The sequence below is a fragment of the Myotis daubentonii genome, chromosome 12 (assembly GCF_963259705.1).
Source record: "Myotis daubentonii chromosome 12, mMyoDau2.1, whole genome shotgun sequence".
NCBI lineage: Eukaryota > Metazoa > Chordata > Mammalia > Chiroptera > Vespertilionidae > Myotis > Myotis daubentonii.
In genome coordinates, this window is record NC_081851.1 from 77,706,903 (window position 1) to 77,727,201 (window position 20,299).

At 48.9% G+C, this 20,299-nt stretch overlaps 2 protein-coding genes across 5 annotated transcripts in view; one reads left to right on the forward strand and one right to left on the reverse strand.

Moving 5' to 3' along the window:
- Positions 1 to 6,748, forward strand: part of ROCK2 (Rho associated coiled-coil containing protein kinase 2) — a 90,132-nt gene extending 83,384 nt beyond the window's left edge. Inside the window, exons 33-34 of the mRNA XM_059660532.1 lie at positions 2,978 to 3,078; positions 4,345 to 6,748. Coding sequence (XP_059516515.1) covers positions 2,978 to 3,065 — 88 coding nt within the window. The 3' untranslated portion in view covers positions 3,066 to 3,078; positions 4,345 to 6,748. The remainder of the gene's footprint in view (positions 1 to 2,977; positions 3,079 to 4,344) is intronic.
- SLC66A3 (solute carrier family 66 member 3) lies at positions 5,089 to 18,599 on the reverse strand. Of its 4 annotated transcripts, none has more exons than XM_059660528.1 (7): positions 18,326 to 18,599; positions 16,365 to 16,447; positions 16,173 to 16,242; positions 13,938 to 13,995; positions 12,486 to 12,606; positions 12,015 to 12,056; positions 5,089 to 6,051 (listed from the first exon to the last, which is right to left on the reverse strand). In XM_059660528.1, exons 1-7 carry the CDS (start codon positions 18,466 to 18,468, stop codon positions 5,759 to 5,761), a joined length of 810 nt encoding a protein of 269 aa, XP_059516511.1. In that variant the 5' UTR covers positions 18,469 to 18,599; the 3' UTR covers positions 5,089 to 5,758. The 4 variants fall into 4 exon arrangements, with proteins under 4 accessions (XP_059516511.1, XP_059516512.1, XP_059516513.1 ...); XM_059660530.1 differs by lacking the exon at positions 5,089 to 6,051 and adding an exon at positions 9,008 to 10,468 and having other exon boundaries at positions 18,326 to 18,592; XM_059660529.1 differs by lacking the exon at positions 12,015 to 12,056.
- Positions 18,600 to 20,299: the final 1,700 nt, after the last annotated feature.

The following is a 20,299-nucleotide window of genomic DNA, read 5'->3' on the forward strand; positions in this document are numbered from 1 at the left end:
CTCGTAAATTTTAAAAACACCCATCTATTTGCAATATTATATATATATATTTCTCAAAGAAATCATTAAGAAAAAGGAGGTTGCCTCTTCCGAATATAAAAATTAGTGAGGAATATGCAGGCATTGCCATAAAGATGAAAAAGTGCAACCTGGTTATTAAGCGAAGAAATTTAAATTAAAACTAAAATGTTAAAGTCATTTTCACCTGCCAAACTGGTATGGGTTAAGAAACTTAGTATTGGCAGGGTGTGAAGAAATGGGGATCCTCACGTTCTGCTGGTAGAACACAAAACTAAATGTGCCCTTTCTGAAGCGGTCTTTGGCAGTAAGTTTCACAGGCCTGGAGTGATTGATTATTAAATGAACTAGGGGGCCCGGAGCATCGTGCACTGGGTGTGTGTGTGGGGGGGAGTGTCCCTCAGCCCAGCCTGCTCCCTCTCACATACTGGGAGCCCTCAGGCGTTGACCCCCATCACCCTCCAATTGCAGGATCGGCCCCCAGCCCAGGCCTGACGCCTCTGACAGAGGTGTCAGGCTTGGACAGGGGACCCCCATCTCCCCCCGATCACTGGCTCTGGCCCCCGCCCAGGCCTGAGGCCTCTGGCCCAGGAATCATGCCTGGGCAGGGGACCCCCATCTCCCTCTGATCGCTTGCTCCACCCCCCGCCCAAGCCTGACGCCTCTGACCCAGGCCTCAGGCCTGGGCAAGGGGACCATCATATCCCCCCAATCCCCGGCTCCGCCCCCCACCCAGGCCTGATGCCTCAGCCAGAGGAGTTGACCCTCATCACCCTCCAATCACCAATCACCGGATCGGCCCCTTGACCAGGCCTGAGGCCTCCGGCAGAGGTGTCAGGCCTAGGCAGGGGACCCCCCAGCTCCCCGCGGTTGCAGGCTCCACCCCTGCCCAGGCCTAACGCCTCTGGCCTAGGCGTCCGGCCCGGGCAGTGGGGACCCGCAGCTGCAGCGGCCCCGCGATCGTGGGCTCTGCTTTAGGCCCAGGCAAGGGACCCCTAGCTCCTGGGACTGCCAGCTTCGACCGTGCCCAGCTCCCATCGCTGGCTCCACCCCTACTTCCTGCTATCACTGGCCAGGGCGGCAAAGGTGCCTGATTCTCTGATCATGGCTGAGGGGCAGGGCAGGGCCGCCTTTGCCCTGCCCCCCAGCTCTTAGCTCCCCCCTGGGTTTCCGATCACTGTCAGTGGCAGGGGCTTCTTCCTGCTTTTCCTTTCGCCTCCCTGCATTGTGCCTACATATGCAAATTAACCGCCATCTTGTTGGCAGTTAACTGCCAATCTTAGTTGGCAGTTAATTTGCATATAGCCCTGATTAGCCAATGAAAAGGGTATCGTCGTACGCCAATTACCATTTTTCTCTTTTATTAGTGTAGATGAGATAGACAGTTAAACAGATACTTACAGTAAGCTTAAATGTTTATCATAGATTCATTAATATTATGGAGGCCAAAGGAAAGAGTGGAGAATTTTGCCTAAAGGCATCAAGAAAGAGGTCCAAAAAATGGGTATCGGTAATTTTCTGGGAAAAGACAATCTCAGGCAAAATGTGATATGCAGAGGGACTAGACTGTCAGAATTCCTTAGTGTTTGTGGTCTTTTATTGGAGTGGTAGGGAATGGTGCTGGAGAGGAAGTGTTGAGCCAGGTTGAAAGGGACCATGTACGTTTTGCTGCAGGAGTTTTTCTTTTGTTCTTCAGATTGAAGTCTTTCACAAGAGGTTGGTATGTTTAGACTTGATGAGGTCCTGCCCTGAAGAGCTGACAGTGGGAGAAACCAGGCTAAAGAAAGATTTAAGTTGAAATGACAAGAATTAGATGACTGCGAGGGGTTGAGGGATAGGTTTTAAGGGAAGTGCTTGTCATGCACTGCTACAAGAACTAGTGATTATACTTTTAAAATTTGAAAGGCACACACTTCAAAGGTTTGGAAGGATTTAAAGTGCAGGTTTCTCATAAAATAGCTAAAATTGGGTGGACACCCAGGAAGGCCTACTGATCTCCATCTGCTGAGCGGGAGAGTCGAAACCATAGCTAAAAGTTGCTTTCTATGTAAGCCTAGAAAAGTTAGTATGTGTTAGGTTGTGATACCTGTTAAATGAATAATTATATCGGAGTTTGTATAGTTTTTCAAATATTATTCTGCATTCAGCCCATTTTTTAAATAGAGTAATTTGAGTTGGTTTGTTTACTTTTAAATTAGGCTAATTATCCATCAACCCGCTCTGTCAGTGATTCTCAGAGCCAACCAACTGCATCAGTATTTATCTCGGGATTTAATTTAAAATGCAAATATTTGCCCTCCTTTTGTTCAGTCCAATTATATCAGAATCTCCTGGGATATGTCCTGGGAATATATATTATAAATAGCATTGGCAAAATCACATATACTAAAATTTAAGAACACAGGACAGTGATCACAGATGAGACTTTAGGGACCAGATGAGTTCCTTGATATAAATTGATGCATGAACAAAAGCTATTCCTATTTTTAAAATAAAGATGATTGCAGTATTTTAGATTATTGGATTGGGTTGGAAAGAAGACCACATATATCTCTGCTGTAAGTCCATTTTCTTGAGCCAAGATAAGTTGCTAGTGTTGCTTACATACCTGTGGATTTTCCCTCATCTGTAGTTTTTTATGGAGTGCATAACTGTTGGTGACCCATTGAGCAAATAAGGTCCTACTGGAATGGAGAAAGCTGCATTCTGAAAACTACTTCCTATCTTTGTCTTCAGTTCTCTGGTATTCTAGAAAGCATACCTGGTCAACATGATTATATACATTTTTATAAAAGAGAAAGAAGATTTCCTGGCTGTTTCCATCTTAATTATGTTATTGATGGAGGGAAAGTGAACATGCTCATGCACATTCAAAGTGTGATTTCTAGATCATAATTTATGAAACTGCCATTTCTAAAGAGTATTCTTAAAGTATAAATTTGCAAACCTCCCATTACAGATTGCTTGATTTGGCATTTAAAGACTGGGATTGGTCATTTGATGATGTTGATGGTGGTGATGATGATGACGATGTTTTTGATTTCTGAAGAAATAAATGGGGTAAATCAAAAAGTGAAAAATGAGTTATTTTACAACTTTCAAGTAGCGCATGCGGTTTGCACTTGGGTTTTCATTATTTTTTGCTACTGTTGAAATTTTATTAATTTTTTAATAGTACATATTTAAAAAGTAGTTTTCAAAAAAGTTCCTAACAAATTTTTATGTTAAGTAGAAAAGTGAAATGCTATGTTCAGATTCTTTTTTGGCTATATACTTTTCAATACAATTGGAATTATAATTTTTTTATCTTAGGAACAAAACATGTAGAAATAACAAAAGCAGCTAAATATGGTACTTTCTGTTTATTCCAAAGAAGCCATATTCAGAGAAGTACAATTTACAATGTTTTCAAGTTTCTACAACTGTATTAGTTTGTGAACATAGCATGAGGTTCCTTTCTCCTTCCATCCTCTCTCCTTCCCTCCCTGCCTTCTTCCTCTTTCCTTTCTAACTGCAAGAATTGAAACCATTAAAACTTTGTAAGTCTAATAAGTGCTGTGAAATAGTTGTTTCTGATCTGGGCTTCTTTGTGATGCTGTGAAATGTTTGCTTTTTGGAAATGTAATGTTTCTCTTGCTGAAGGATGCCAATGATCTGGTGTGGGAGTTCTTGTGCTTTTAGAAAATGTAAAATAGTTTGATTAATAGTGGCTGGAGTAGATTTGAATGAAAATTTAACCTGAGTTAAATGTTTTGCACGGGATGGATTTAAAAAGAGGTCTACCTTGTGCTCACTTCGGCAGCACATATACTAAAAAAAGGTCTACCTTAATCTAAGTAAGCACATTGCAAAACATACTTAAATCAGGTAATATTGGGGATCTGTTTATAACAAGGATATAAAGAACATTTTATTTACTACAATGTGTATGTTTCCATTTCATAGATTTTAAGGGTCAAATAGTCAAGTAAATCCTGGTCCATAAGTCCACTGTTCTTTCAGCTACATGAGGCAGCTAGCAGTTAAACTCCAAGTCAAATTTATGTTCACATGAGTTATTCAGTGACATATTGTCTAAACCTGACAGTCAGTTAACTGTATTAAAACTGTGTGTCATGTTTGTAGGCAATATGGAAAATATGAAAAAGACTATAATTGCATGTACCTAAAAATAAAAAAAGTAGCACGGTAAATATGTTTTATGCATGACTTAGGTATTAAAACTTGTCGTTGGAAGACTATCTAGCTTAATGGTGTACATGGAATGCTTAACAATCTCTTATTATTTCACTGTCTCAGCTAACTTTATTTTTCCTTTCTTTGCAGCTAACTGCTTTCTATGAATGCAGTCATTATTCAAGGTGATCCTATTCTTCCAGTTAAAACAAGACTGAAATACGATGGCCCAAAATTTATTGAAAGCTGTATTTTCCTGAGAGACTGATACACACACATACATATTCCCTTTATTCCTGCAATATAAATTATAAATCTTGGAGAGATTTTTCTAGGCTCCTTTGGAACAACAGGTTGAACCAGCGGAGATTGGTTAATAGAGTAAGAACATCATACACAACTCTTCCAAAAGCTCCATAAAGCTCTCGTGGCGGTCACTCACACTCACACTACATGGCACAGAGGGTTGAGAAGAGTCAAAGGAGTCATCTGTTCAGCTTCAGCAGAGAGGTTTCACCAGCATGTTCGCCGGAAGAATCGGAACGGATTTCACTACAGTGATACAGGCTGCATCTTTAAGAAGTGACCATTATACTGTGTGTGTGTGTGTGTGTGTGTGTGTGTACATGTACATACACATATATAGTACTGTAATACTGCAGGAGGGTTTTTTAACTTCCCACTTTATTTTTTATACTCATTAATCAGATATCATTACTTACTACAGTTGCAACTATGCACTTGTATAAAGCCATAGCATTGGGGTTATACACTCATCTGTGTGGACCTGATGGAGCTGCATGTTCATGTTGCTGTAACAGAAACTTTGAACTTAATTATATCGGTTTCCTAATGCTTCATGATAGGCAACTTTATCCATTTTGAATGCCTTAATTTAATTTTTTCCAAGTCTCAGCCCTTTTCTGTATTAAAAACAAGTGTTTACCAACTCTTAGAATGCAAATTTGCTTTGCAGAAGAAGATAGTGCACTATTTTTACATATAATAGTTATCAATGTCGGCCTATTTTGATTGTCTAACAATTTTTTAAAGTATGGTGATAGAAACAATAATGGATAGTATTAGAACTAATATATCTTTTATGTATATCTATTATCCATCCAAGCCTTTTTACAGACCTCAGTATTAGTGTGTGACTATGAAATGTTTTCTTTGCTTGGAATTTGCTGACTACCCTAGATATGTTTTTATTTCTGGTAAGGATATTTGTGACTATTTTTACATTTCACACTCAACATTCAAAAATTATCTCAAATATAAAGAAAACTAAAATATACTCTAGATATATTTTAAGTATTGACATGTGATCCCTCATCCACACAATTGTGTATGGCAATATTTCAGTATTGGGTTGTGAAAACTGGTGCCTAGGAAGAAGTGGCCTCAAAGGCACTTAACTTTTTATTTAAATGCTGTTAAAATTGCAGCACATGCAGGACCATTCCTGCTGTATTTCTCATCCCACAGAAGTCTGTTTTTTACTGTGACAGTATGCATCAGTGAGAAGCATCAGGTAAAAAATTGTGTAGTCTTTTATCAGTCTCTATATACATAAACACATACAGTTTGGTGTGATACTGAAATACAGCATCTGATATTTCAATGAAGGAACTAAGACATTTTTCATTGTTCCCTGGGGGGTCAGTGTGGAGATGTTTAAAGTTAGGTCCCTAGTTATAGATACTGTTGTGGAAACTGAAGAGTGGCCTGTGGCTACCGATGTCCTGAAACGGAATCTCGTTACTCTTCCCGTGTCGGTCTGCACGCCCTCGTGCTGTCTGTGCTGAAACTCGGCGGCATGCGGGAGGCGGTCCCTCGCAGGTGTGTTCTGCGGTCCTGGTTTGGGGGCACAGATTTTTTTAAAGTAAGATTTTAAAATGAAAAATATATAAAATTTATATAGAATAAATATTTCCACTCATTAGACTTGTTAAAAGGAGACTGAATTAATATTTTATATAAAGATTTTGTTACACTATGGGAGGTTCTATCATATTATTCTGAATTGGAGAGTATATATATATATATTTTTAATAAACTTTATTAAGGTAAAATAATTTGAAGTTTACACATGAATAATTGAAATATTTGAGTAAAAATGGCAAAAGTTTAAATTTTAAATGCTGTATATATTAGAGAATATGGAGAATCATGGTGTGATGCAACTATACAAGGAAGATCAATGTGACTGTTGGGGATTGGGGGAAGATAATCTAAGGGGTGAACCAAATCTCTCCCATGGAGATTATTCACATTATGTGGTTTGACATAAGAATTTATAAAGCTGTCCAGCTAACAGAAATGTGCTTAATAAAAGATTCTGACCTTGGGTAAGAATTTGCTTTTTACCCTGTTGCTGGTTTCATGTACGAACATGAATGATGCATGCACCTACCCAAATGTTCTCTTCCCAGCACTCACTCAATGTGATACTGACTTGGTGTAACAGCCAGATTTTGTGCCAGCTTCTCTTTTTCTGGAGGCTCCAAAGCTTCCAAGATAAATAAAAGACCAAAAGTTGCTTCTTTCCTCACACCTGATTTCTCCTAGAGCCATAAATACCTCCTATTGAGAACTAAGAAGTAGTGAATACTGGGATTTTCTTAGAGTTTTGTACTTTCGTGGGGATAAGTGAGACAAGTAGAAGTAAAATTGGTATTACTGTTGAAAATTGGTGTATAGTGAATTTTTGAAAAGTATTTAAAAAATTGTTATCTAGAAGCAAGAATTTTTTTAATCTGAACATTTAAAATGCTGTAGCCAAAGGATAAGTGTCCCAGTCAATCTAAAGTGTAGGTGAGTGTCTACAGCTGGCCTACGCTGGGTACAGGAGTCTGGCTCGCAGGCGCGTTCTGTCTGCCTGGGTCCTGGAGGAGCGCTCGGCGGCCAGACCCCGTTGCAGAAGTGCTGCGGCTGCTGCTAATCTGGTCTAGGACCCTGGTGGCCACCAGGCCTCGGCACCACGTGCCCCTGTGGAGCTGCTCCAAGAAGCCTGTTTCTATACTGCGACGGGAGGAAGTCCCACCTGAGCTGCTCCGCCTGCGCTGACACTGCTGCTGACTCCCGTCCTCCGGGGGGGCTTCAGCTTCCGCAGGCGGGGAGAGGCAAGGCTGTGGCTGTCCCGGGAAGCACTTTGAGGAGGGGCGCTGTGTGACAGTGCCGGGTGTTATGCTGGGGGGACGTCGCGTCGGCTCCTTGGTTCCCTTCCCCATAATGAGTTTTGTTTGAAGTTGTACTAAGTTGAACTGCATGGTTTAGATAATCAAATATTTGATCAGCTGTCCCCTTTGAACAAAAATCATATCCCCCTCATTTTCTTTTAAATTTGCTGCATCTTTGTAGTAATGTAATTGTATTTTATGCCTGCTTTTTATATTAAAAAATAAATAATTAAGACACAAGCATTTTTATACTTTTCCTGTGAAATACTCCTGGCATGCTGCAACCTAAAATTTACTCCCAAACTTTGCCTTCCCTAAAAAGATGGGTATAGCCAACGAGTCATAACTAAACTTAACCCATTGTACACCATAAGCGTCTGTAGACACAAGCGGCCAGCCTTCCTCACACCACGTGCGTCTATAGGAAGAAAATAATTTCCCTAAGTGGCAGCCCTGACCAACTTTAAAATCATTTTTCGTGAGAATTTTCAGCCGAAAATATTCAAGAACAACCGAATTGTGAGTAATATATTTTTATAATATTCATTGCAAATTTAGTTGTTGTATTTTTATTTATTTATTTATTTTAATATATTTTATTGATTTTTTACAGAGAGGAAGGGAGAGGGAGAGTTAGAAACATCGATGAGAGAGAAACATCGATCAGCTGCCTCCTGCACACCCCCTACTAGGGATGTGCCCGCAACCAAGGTACATGCCCTTGACCAGAATCGAACCTGGGACCCTTCAGTCCGCAGGCCGACGCTCTATCCACTGAGCCAAACTGGTTAGGGCTAGTTGTTGTTTTTTTAAATTCAAAATATCGTGGCATGTGGGGATGGTTTCCGTTTTGGATGCAGGTGGTTTCCAGGAAGCATTTCTCTGGTAATCAGTGCGTTCTTTCCTGGACATGGCTTGGCTCTAACCTGGGCCAGGCCGCTCACCGAGCTGAGTGCCTTCATCTGCAAAATGGAGATGGTTTACTGCCAGGGTCCTTGTGGGATTAGCTCGGAAACTGGTGTGGAGGGTCTGAAATGGCTCAAACGTTTATTCCCTTCCCTTGGATGGAGACTGCCCTCCAAGGGGGCATATTCTTAAAGGAGTGACTTTAAACCAGCGGTTCTCAACCTGTGGGTCGCGACCCCTTTGGCGGTCAAACGGCCCTTTCACAGGGGTCGCCTAAGACCATCCTGCATATCAGGTAGTTACATTACGTTTCATAACAGTAGCAACGTTACAGTTATGAAGTAGCAACGAAAATAATTTTATGGTTGGGTCACAATACAAGGAACTGTATTTAAAGGGCCAGAAGGTTGAGAACCACTGTTTAAACAATGATAAAGTACTAATAAGAAAAGTATGTGTAAATATTTGTTGGACTAAAGTCACAATTTGTATGTATGCCAACAGATTGTAACTGCACACGAGAAAGGATTTACTTGGATTTTTAAAAAGTGACAACTATAATCTAAGAACTACAGAATGAATGATGTTATTTTTAGATGCCATGTTTCTGTTCCTGCTGTTCCCAAGCAGTCGTTCTAAAAGGATTAACCACAATCTATATTTTTAAATGGCACTTTACATAACTGAAAACTAATCACATTGAAACAGTTTTAAGACTCAGCAGATTTCAAAATTTGAAAGTTTATTTTACACAGGAAATCAAAACATCCAATAAGCATCATTTACTTACTGCATATATGTATATACACACCAAAATAATGCCATTCAGTTATAAGAGGGAAAAGAGTTTTTTAAGTGTTAGGCTTTATAAACTTTTATAGAAAAATACCATGTATAATAATAATCTTATCATGTTTAGAATGATACTGTAATGAGAATAGAATCCATAAGGATTGCCAGAACTCAGCAATACCGTTTACTACATATATTTTCAATACACAAAACCTGGTCGAGATAAGCTGTATTTTGTACCAAATTCTAAGAATGGTTAATTGCATGGCTGTGGCCTCTATAAAAATGACAGCATTGCCCGGCCAGTGTGACTCAGTGGTTGAGCGTTGTTCTATGAACCAGGAGGTCACTGTTCGATTTCTGGTTAGGGCACATGCCTGGGTTGCAGGCTTGATCCCCAGAGGGAGGCATGCAAGAGGCAGCCAATCAGTGAAATGATTCTCTCTCATTATTGATGTTTCTACATCTCCCTCTCCAGAATCAATTATATATATATATATATATATATATATATATATATATATATATATGTGTGTGTGTGTATATATATGTGTGCGTATATGTACTAATACACACACACACACCACACACATATATATTAAAAGCAGTTTTAAAAAAAGGCAGCATTGTGCTTAAATCAGAACGTGAATTGCTTCATCACAGAGATTGCATCCAATAGTACATTTTGTTAGGAATTACTTAAAGGCACAGTATGAAGTTAAAGGACTGCTTTGGCATATGAATTCAAGCCAGTTATATTTTTGCTTGCCCTGATAGACTTGTGACACGTAAGCAGGTATTATACTGTATTATGATACATTAAAGCCATCCTGTCATATCTGTTGCAATTAGACACTAGTCCCAGAAAGTGAACCCCTAGTAATTGATTACAACTCTTCTGACGGAGCAAAACCCACTTGATGCTCATTTTTTCTGTGGAGAGGACTTATTTCTTAAAAGATTCTGAAAACTGAAAAATAGAGTCAGCTCTTTGGAGAGAACTTAATCATGACTTTTAAGAGGCAAAGCAATCTCAAAATGGTTGTTGGATGGTTTCCATTAACCACCAACCTTCTCAACACTGCAGATGTCCGTGTCCCAACTTGACCTAGTAAAGTGGGGGGTGGGAGGGTCATTTTTAAACACGTGTTTGAATGGCTCTTTCAAGTCTAAAATACCTTTGGCTCCAGAGTTTCAGAAATGATTGACTAATTTATAAAAGACCTCGATTTAGCAATGAGTTCTTCTTTCCTTTGGTTCAGTTACTCCAAATCCACTTTGTGTGTCAGAATTACGCATCCATCATTCAGCCTTTACACCCGTCTTCCGGTAGCGGAGGACTGTCGCTGTCACCCACAGGTTTAAAGCCAGCGTGACCACAAAACGTGTAAGGACTGAAGGCAGCCAAGAAGAGAAAAAGTATATGTTAAATACTGTTTTCACACCAGAGAACAAAATCATCCTGCTCTAAAAGCCTAAATAAAGCTCCACACACCCCTCCCCCTCAAAGAAATGAGACTTAGAACTACAGATCATGAGAACTTTTGAACAACTTTGGTCCCAAATGTGGTTCCAAATATTTCTGGGAAAATGATCTTCCCATCATGACTACCATTGGCCACTTGGCCTAACTTCATGAATAATAATTTCTCATCTTCAGTGTTTAACTTGGAGGAATCTGGCTCTGGCTGACAAGGAATATTACAACTGTTCACTCCCCTTTAGTCATATTTTTTTTTAAGTCTTGAGGGCAGTGAGGGGCGTCTCAGACCACCGCATGGGAAGGAAAGGTGTGGAGCACTCTCTTAAGGTCAACCTGAAAAAATGCACGACGTCAAAGCCCAGTCTATATTGAGGTAACCATGGAAACATGGCTCTCAAAAAAAGTGCTGGTGGCGGAGCACTCCTGGGAAAGAAGACTTGATGAGGTCTGCCTGGTGTAAGCCGCTTACTAGTATGAGGTATTAATGAGCTGAACGGGTTTTCAAAGGTCATCTCCAGATGCAGGGATCACTTTCTGGGACAGGTGTCACAAAACACGTGAGAACGTTCTCAATCTTTAAACTTAATTCTCAATGGCAGGCGGTTCTGTTGGGTTATGGTTTGGCCCTTCTTTCCACGCAGGGACTTGGGTCCTGTGAGGAAGGCCTGCCTCCTTCCCCTTCCTCTCTTGGCCCACGTTTGTGCTTCAACCACAGCACGCTCACTCCCTCACTTCCTCTCAGCGCGACAGTGTCCTGTCCGCGACAAACCCCATCTGTTGTCAACACTTCCCAAAATGTTTGTGCAGGCACAGTTTGGGAGTTAAAAACTCGTAGGGTAACCCACGCGTTTTCTCCATCACAGGAACCCTTTTAAGAAAAGCAAGGACACGGAGTCAAAAGATTCTGTCCCTCCCCTGCTTTCAAGGGCCTCCGCTGCTGTGGGCTGTTCGAGGGGCTGGGCCTTCATGACACCCCCTTCCCTGCCCTCCTCAGGCACCCCACGCGCAGTCCCGCCTTCTGACCCTCCCAGGCCAGGCCTGTGTCCTCTGCCCCTGACCTCACCCTGCTGCTTGTAGCAGTCTCTTCCCACCTCCTCCAGGCCACCCATCTTCAAGCGGACCTTCCCAGCTTCCTCCAACCCGGCAGGCTCCCTGCGGGTGCCCATCCCATGCTACTCTTTCAAACACAGTTCACAGTATTTTTCAGTAGCTAAGTGTGTGGCTGCTTTCCTGTCCACTCCCACTGGCCGTGCGGACGCTCCACAAAGATAGGAACGGACTACCAGGCACCACAAAGGAGATGCTCAGGACAAACACGGTGGCTGGCGGAGACTGGGAGTGTATGCCTGGCCTCTACATGCATCCACAGGGAGCCGGTGGCCTGCTAAGGACATTGACAAACGAAGGCGGCAAAAGGCATATTGCAAAAGGAAGTGGCAGAAAAATATTTTGCTTACTTGTGAGGTCATTGGTGGTCATTAAGGTAGTTATTATTCTTGCTGCAACAGAAGATTTTTGGCAATAAATACCAACTCGCTTCTCAGACAGTTTGGTATTTAGCGAATGTCTTTCCACTTTAAAGACAGGACTTGATGCTCACTGTTCCTGAAAAGACTTGGCTAGCACAGAACCCTCACTAGCGCAGTATTTCATAAAGCAGCAAAGCCAGCCATGCCCCGGCCGAGCTCCCCTTCTGCTCTGTGCTAACTCACACTCGCCCACCCCAAACCCAATTTTTTGAAAAGCTCATTTACATAATACGCCCCTGAAAAGGTTCATTGAAAGGCTCCCACTAACTAAAATCCATGTTAAATCACTGAAGTCTACCCCCTTATTTTATAAATAAAGGAAGCGGAGCTCCCCCTCCCCCTTCTTCCCGGGGCGGATGCGGGATTCGGGGAAGGACCGTGGCAGGAGTCTGTTCTTACTGGCGCTGGTGTAGGAAGCCAGGCCCCAGGTCAGCGCGCTCACCGCCCCGGAGTCCTGCGTCTTCCACAGGCACTGCAGCTGCGCGAACTTACTGGCCGCGCTGATGAAAGTACATAAATTCTGTGGCAGGTAAAACGGGAGAAAGTTAGGAGTCCCCTCGTGAGAAAAGAGCACCAGAGACGGAAGGCCACCATTTGAAGCCACCATTTCAGGTGAGCGAATAGCCCATCTATACCAGGGCAAGACCCAGGTTAGTGATAACCCGCCATCTCCTCTGCTGGGTGAGCACCTGCCGCCTGAAGCTGGTGAGAAGATGGGAGTGAGAAAAGTCACTGCTTGGCCAGGAGGCTCATCAGCCCCCCCCCCCCCCCCGCCGCCCCCGCAATAAAAATAGAGGCCCAGACCGGCTGGCTTAGCTCAGTGGTTGAGTATCAAACCTATGAACCAAGAGGTCACCGGTTCAATCCCTAGTCACAGGCCTGGGTTGTGGGCTCGATCCCCAGTGTGGGGCGTGCAGGAGGCAGCTGATCCATGATTCTCTCATCATTGATGTTTCTATCTCCCTCTCCCTTCCTCTCTGAAATCAATTTTTAATAAGATACTGAAGAATAGAGAGAGACTTTACTGTGTTTCAGAGCCCAGGGAGGGCCAGGCCACTTTGAGCTACAGGCTCACAGAGTCACAGCAGCGGCTGGGGCGTCACCTCTGGACTTCTGGCTCCTGTAATGAGCCCACGTGGTGACGCACCAGGCCCTGCACCCCTGCCAGGAGACTGACCTGCTGGCCCGCTGCCTGGCTGCGCCCACCCAGTGCCTCTACAAACCCACTTCAGCTGCGGGTGGACTAGAGCATTTCCTTTGGGGACATAACCAAGGCCTGGACAATCCGGTTTCTCTGTCACAGAGTCCAACCCAGGACGGGACTGGAAGAAAGAAGGGTGCTTAGATGTTAGGGGGAAGGGGTGAAATGCATGGGTTGGGTGTGGCAGGCAGTAACTTGTGCCCTCTCTTCCCCTGGGTGTAAACCTCCGCTCTGTCACCTGGAGAGACCTGTGGTCACCTGACCCCCATTGGCATCCTATTCCCACAGCACGCGCATTTGGGCCCTTGACCAGGAAGGAAAGAAGTACTAGTACAGAGCTCAGTACCCTCTTCCAAGGAGGACAAAAAGAATGCGGAAGTGGCCAATGTGTAATGACTAACCGGACCGGAAGCTCTTTAACTTAGGCTCAGGTACCAATCTGGTTCTCCAGGGCGCAGAAAGGGAAGTAAAACACTTCCCAGCACAGACGTGGGAATACTGGCTCCCTGTCTGGAAAGCCTGCCCCTTCTCCCCACCGCCCTTCGGTGCGGATGGAAATGAGCAGGTTGAACATTTGATCTATCGGGTGCTCAGCAGGGCCGGTGACAGGGAGAGGGGAGTGGCAGGCTGCTGTCTCGGGCGGCACTCACCATGGCCAGGTCTATGATCCACTTCTGCAGGGTGAGCAGGAACCAGGACGTCACAAATCTTACCGAGTGTTAAGGAAGTGGCTTCCCTGGCGGCTCCGGCAGCCTCGCCGGTGCCATGGAAACTACCCCAGACCCCGGTGAGAACTTGGTAGACTTGGAAAAGACAAGGCCGGCTCCCAGTGCCCGTGAGCCAGGAGTCCAGTGCACAGCAGCGGCTTATGGGAGAAGGCACAGAGCCCTGAGCGCTCGGCCTGCTGCCGGGTTGGGAATTCCCAGGGGATTTTAGCTTCCGGTTTCATTCCCAACCCTGCAGACGTCGCCTGTGTGATATCCTGAGTTCAGCTCTTACAAGGGGCCAACATTATAAAGCAGGCACGTCCTGCAAACCCGTGTCACATGAAACTCTTTCCCCTCTTCACGAGCCCCTGTGTGAAAATGGGGTGACAGCAGCGGGCAGTAGAGCTGGCGGACAGGAGGAATAGACAGCGCAGCTAGGGAAGCTGGACAAGCTGGAGGGGCGTGGCCAGGCCCTGTGGACCGCCGGGACCTCTGCTGTGACCACGGGCAAGTTCAGTCCTGTCTCTCCACCTTGGTTTGCTCATCTGCAAAATGGACTTAACATTCTTTGCCCCCTCTTCCTACTCAGTGCTTTGTGGCTCATTGTAGGGACCCAACAGGTTGCTGTGAGTGTAATTAAGAACATTATTTAAATGAAGGGACTGAAACAGACAATGTTCTGTGCTAAAAGAGTAGACTAGCTACTAGCAACCTGGGCGACACCAGAAAGGCAGCCTGAATCCAGGTGGATGAAAGCTGGCTCCGTTTTAAAAAAGAACATTTGCAGTAATTTTTGTCCAATATTCTACCACTGCACCTCATTCCATTCATCCCTGATAGACATTTTATAAAACTTGGCCTACACTAGCCACTACCGAGACCCTAGAGATGACTTTTCTGTAGGGTGGCCAGATTTAGCAAATAAAAATACAGGGCACCCAGTTAAATGTGAATTTCAGATCCTAAACAACTGATTCGTGTAATTACGTCCCCTGCAATATTTGGGACATATTTGTGCTAGAAAGTCATTCATTACCGAGGTGGCAACCCTACTTACTTAGGTACCATATGTCACAGCCGACAGGAGGCGGTGATGAACATCCCGCTGACATTCCAGAGGTGCCCAGGGCACCCACATTTTCGAATCTGCAGCCTCCCCACTGGCACAAAGGGGAGTTGTTGCATTTTATTTAAGTAGTAAATCACGCCACGCTTTTCAACGTCAGAGTACTCTGTGCTCAAAAACCTTTAAACAGCTGGGGCTAACCTTGAAGTGCCCAAGGGCAGGAGGACTGTGCGATCCCTGGGTTTGCAGAGGGAAACTGAGTCAGGGGGAAACTCGATCAAACAGCAGAGGGTCGGGACTGAGCACACCCAGCTCCACTCTGCAGAGGGGCTTCTAGAAAAACAGCCATGACGACTGTGCCAGGCCCTCAGCCTGTCCTGTGCTCCCGGGACTTGCTAGTTCCCTCAAAAACCCTAAAGAGGCATCGTTGTCCCATCTCACAGCAGCAGCTTAGAGGGGGTATGGGCCATGGCCAGGGCTGCCGAGGCGGAGCAGGCTCAAGGCACTCGGGGCAGACAGGCCGGCAGCACCTCCCCCTCTCCTCTCTGGGAAAGACCAGGTCACAAGTCCCAGGTGTGGCAGGTTTAACTGACTGCCAATCAAAAGGCTTGCCTGGCCCTTTAAGGTGTGAAAGTCAACAAGAGAGGGAGTTTTTACAAAGAGTTGAAAGCCAGGACCTGGCTCACGGAAGATGGGATGTGTCTGTGTGAGGACCGCACCCCCGCTGAGACCCTCCTGAAGTTTGCACGAGGGGCCTGACCTTGACCTTGAGCAAGCTAACAGGTGACCAGGTGTGTCAGCCACACTGCGTTAATGTCAGACATTCTCATCACGTAACTTAGATTCTGTGGGGACATCTCCCCCTAAAGAAAAGTTAGACCTGGTAGCAGGGGGGCTTCTGCTCAGCAGGCCCAGCAGGGAGCTCCCAATCCACCTCCCACGCGGCCAGCTGGCCCCACGGGCGCCCTGGCCTGGGAGGGGAGGGCACCTCTGGGCGGTGGAGACCTTGGCTCGCATGGAGTCTGCATTTGGGATTCTTTTTAGCGGCACCAAAAAGGCACGGTGGGTAACGGGCCTGATCTCCATCTCCACCCTCCGATGCAGAAGGATACAGGGCGACGTAGGGCGCCGCCCGGTACACGTTCCCGTTGAAACGGAACACGCAGAGGAGCAGGATGAAATCTGGGGGGAAAGGCTCCGTGTGAGGGGGAGGCGGGGCCAGGGCAGTGCCGGGGGTGGGGGGGTTGGAGGGGTGGAGGCTGGGGGGCTAGAGGGGAGGAGGGGGGAGGGGGAGGGCGCCTCACCCTGTGCGATGAGAATGGGGTACTCCAGATAGGTCAGCAGCGGGTACTCGTAGTAAACCTGGTACCGGAGGAACACCAGGAACCTGGGGAGAGGGAGGCACCCCTGAACTCGCTGCCCCGACAGGGAGGCCTGCCGCACCCAGAGTGGCTGCAGCCGGAAGGTGTGAGGAGGAAGATGGAACACAGGGTGGAATGTTCAGGTCATGATCTCTGTGGTTTTTGGAGCGTCCCTCCCGGCTGGGTTCTGGGTGTAACCCGCACGGGCGTTAGGATGGTCACAATGATTTTTACGGAGGGCAGTGGGCTGACCAGGATTGGAGATGGACAGGTCTGCTGTCCCCAGAGCTGGAAATCTGTCTGGACAGCTGTTCCAGTAACAGCAAAAGTGACAGCAGCCGTCTGTCCGCCCCCACCCCCATCCCCCGCAGCCTCGGGGTCCTCTCTGTGCCCAGTCCTCTCACTGGCATCTCTGTGCACCAGCCTCCACACATGATCCCTGCCGGACCCTTAGACCAGCCACCCCGCTCCACAGCCACCCCGCTCCACGCCCACCCCAGGCTCCGGGGCCAGAGGAGCCGCAGCCCTGCCGGACCGCTGGTTTTTGCTCAGGAAACTGTTAGATAAGGTGACAGGGGAGGGGCTGGGTGAAGGTCAAGCCCTGGCCTCCTTTATCTCCGGAAGCCGGGCAGGGAGTGGGCGGGCTCCTGGCTCTACGGGCACCTGCCAGTCCTCCCGGTGCAGGTTCACTCATCTTCCCGCCCGGGGGGTAGGGTCACTCGCCCTCCCCTCTGCCAAGCCTTCCCAGACAAGGCCTCCCATTGGCTGGGCCCCTCACCCCCCGCCGCCCTCCTTCCCAGACTGGAATCCCCATCCGGATCCCGGGGGTGCCCCACGGCTGCCCCTCCTGGAGCGCTGGTGCCAGGGCAGGCCCTCAGAGCCTCCGGGGAGATGGGAGCGGGGTGGGCAGGAGAGAAGGGGGAGCGAGGGGCTAGACCGCTAGGTTTCTAGGTTGTCCCCCTCATTCGAATCTTCCCGGCCAAGTCCTCCTAGTCTGCGACTTCCTGTAGGTCTTTAGAAACGGAGTCAGGGCCCCCACCCCGATTCTGATGGGTGAACCTTCATCTCCGGGAGCGGCCTCTGCCCTCCCCTTCAACCCAGTGTCCCTCCTCCGCGGCCTCCAAAGAGCCCCCCCCATTCTCCCCATCCGCCCCACCCCGCCCCCAAACGTGGAGTTTTAAAGTCCCAGGGTCCTCGGAAAAGTCCAACCCCTCATCTTACAGGCGAGGAAACCGAGGTCCTGGGGGGGGGGGGGGAGTTGGGAGTGATGTTCAGTCAGACCCCTGGAGGAGGGGTTCTGGGAGATGCATCCTGCTGCCGGTCCGCCCTGCGAACCTCGCCGGGGCGCTGCGATGCCCGTCACGCAGACAAAGCGGGGCGTGGCCCGCGCCTGGCGGGGGGGGGGGGGGAAGAGGGATGCGGTCATTCCCGGCGGCGGGTGGCGCTGCGCTCGCCAGTATCGCCCAGGCCCGCGGGGTGCGGTGTCCGGACACTCCCCCGGCTCAGGGACCGCTCGCCAGGCGAGAACGATTTCAGCTCCAGGGTGATCCGAACCACCGTGGAGGTGCGGCCGCGGGGACCCGGACGCCGCTGGGTGACAGGTGACGGCACCGGAGAGCCTGCAGGTGCAGCGGCCTGGCTCACGGCCACAGCCGCTTTCGTCACTCACGGGGGAGTGAGAGATGGTTGACTGGGTGCCGGTTTCTCATCTCAACGTGGGTGTGCGCGCTCGGGTCCTTCCACGCAGGAGGCTGGGCAGCAAATCACGAGGGGCAGCGATGCCCGGGAGGCGCCCTCCCCGCGGTCAGGGGCTCTCGCCCCGCACCCCACCACCTCCTCCCCGGGCTCTCGGGGCTCCCGCAGGCAGAGGCGGGGGAGGAAGGCCCGGCCGCCAGGGCGCTTACCCCGCCAGCTCCAGCAGCAGGCTCGGGAGGCTGAGGCCCCGCGCGCTGCGCGCCGCCAGCAGGGCGGAGATCTGCGGCAGCTTGAGCGCCGCGCACACGCCCAGGGTGCTCCAGTTGCAGAACCACAGCAGCGCCGAGCCCATGGCGCCGGCCGCTCGGGGTCGGGGCGCGGGCTCCGCGGATCCCGCCGCAGCGCGAGGGGGAGCGGCTCCGCGCTCGGATGCTGGGCTGGCCCAGTCCTTCCGCCTTCCCTGGCCTCAGGCCTCCGCGGGTGCTTCGGCCCCGCCCAAGCCCGCCCAATAGGGGCCCGCCCCGCCCGAGCCCGCCCAGTCGGGGCCCGCCCCGCCCGAGCCCGCCCAGTCGGGGTCCGCCCAGCCCGAGCCCGCCCAGTCGGCCCGGGTCGGCGCTCCCGCCCGGACTACCCCGCCCAGCTAGTGTCCACTCCTCCCACCCGGCCCCGCCCCTCCCTGTCTGGCCACGCCCACCTAGAGACCCAATTGGTCTGGGGCGCCCCGCCCACGTCCGAATGGTCCAATCCGCTTCCACCCAGCTCCCGGGTCGCCCCGCCTAGGCCCGCCCAGGCCACAATGAGTCAGCCCTGCGCTGGGCCGGCTACGCCCGCTGCTGATTCACTTTTCCGCGTCAAGTCCACCCGCGCAGCTCTGAGCCCCGAGACCGCCTCCCCCGGCCCCGCCTTCTCACGGGCTGGGTGGGCAGACCCCGAAGGGCAGACGGGCACCCCTCGCAGGGGGATGTATTGTCGGCGGCTGAACGGCACCGGGTGTCTGACCGGTGGGCTCAGGCCAAACCTGGATTTAGCAACCTCCCTACTTGGGTTCAGGTCAGGAAAGAATTCAGAGGCAAGACCCAAACTATAAGAGAACATTTATTGGGTAAATCACAGGAGTACAAGAAGTAATTCCTAGAAGAAATGGGCTTAGGAAACGAGTTATGGAGGTAAAGGAAGGGCCCTTGGAACTTGGGAGTGAGGAAGCTAATGATAAAGTGGGGGGGGGGGCGGTATCCCTGAAGGGGAGGGGAGGGGAGGGGAGGGGAGGGGAGGGGAGGGGAGGGGAGGGGAGGGGAGGGGAGGGGAGGGGAGGGGAGGGAAGGGAAGGGAAGGGAAGGGAAGGGAAGGGAAGGGAAGGGAAGGGAAGGGAAGGGAAGGGAAGGGAGAGGAAGGGAGAGGAAGGGAGAGGAAAGGTATGGGTCCGCTCCCGGGAGGGAGAGCACACTGGGTCCTCCCTCCTACTGGCTTTAAGGGCGGAGATTGTAGGCAGCTCCCAGGGAAGATCTATAGAATTTCCTGCGGTTTTCCAGGTGGGTCCTTGCAGGGCTGTGGTCCCCACTGATTGGCCGGCACCTGGGCAGGGGGTCACTATTCCATGCAGCTGGTCCTGAGATCAGCGTGGCTGGTTTGGTTGCTTATCTGGCCCAGAGCTGCAATACAACTGAGGCCTGGATGTTATCTCCCGGAGGAAAGGTCAGGGGGTCTAAACCCAGTGGCCAGGATAGCTAGGGAAGGAAAGGTCACCCTGGGGGCGAGGCCCACCCTACCGCTGACTGTCCCTTGCCAGGCACCTGGGGCCTCCCGCCCGGCGCCCTTCCTACCAGGCCCATCGTCCTTGCTCTGCTCACACCCGTCTAACTGCCTACAGCAGATGGACCGTCTTGTTGGGATTTTTCACTTCCTAAAAGTGTTTTTCTTTGGTTTGCTGACTACTTATTGCAGAGATTAAAGCGTGTAACGACCTTTACTACCGGCCTTTGTAGATGAGCATCCTCCTCCCTTTACAGACGGAAACGGTCCTGGGGAAGCTGGAGGACTCACAGTCCGGGGGGAACAGAGACTGCCCGGCTGAGAATGGGAGCGCCCTGCCCCGAAACCTCCTCCCCGGGGCTAGGGCCTTCCCCCGGAACCCGCCCCCGCCCACGCCTTGCACTGCGGCACTCCACAGTGGACATTTTTCTGAA

Coding starts and splice junctions, on each gene's coding strand:
- SLC66A3 (XM_059660528.1), bottom strand. CDS start 18,468: ATGGGCTCGGCGCTGCTGTGGTTCTGCAACTGGAGCACCCTGGGCGTG. Junction 16,448..18,325: donor CTGCTGCTGGAGCTGGCGGG/GTAAGCGCCCTG, acceptor CCCTCTCCCCAG/GTTCCTGGTGTTCCTCCGGT. Junction 6,052..12,014: donor GACCACCAATGACCTCACAA/GTAAGCAAAATA, acceptor CCCCCAAACCAG/GACCGCAGAACACACCTGCG.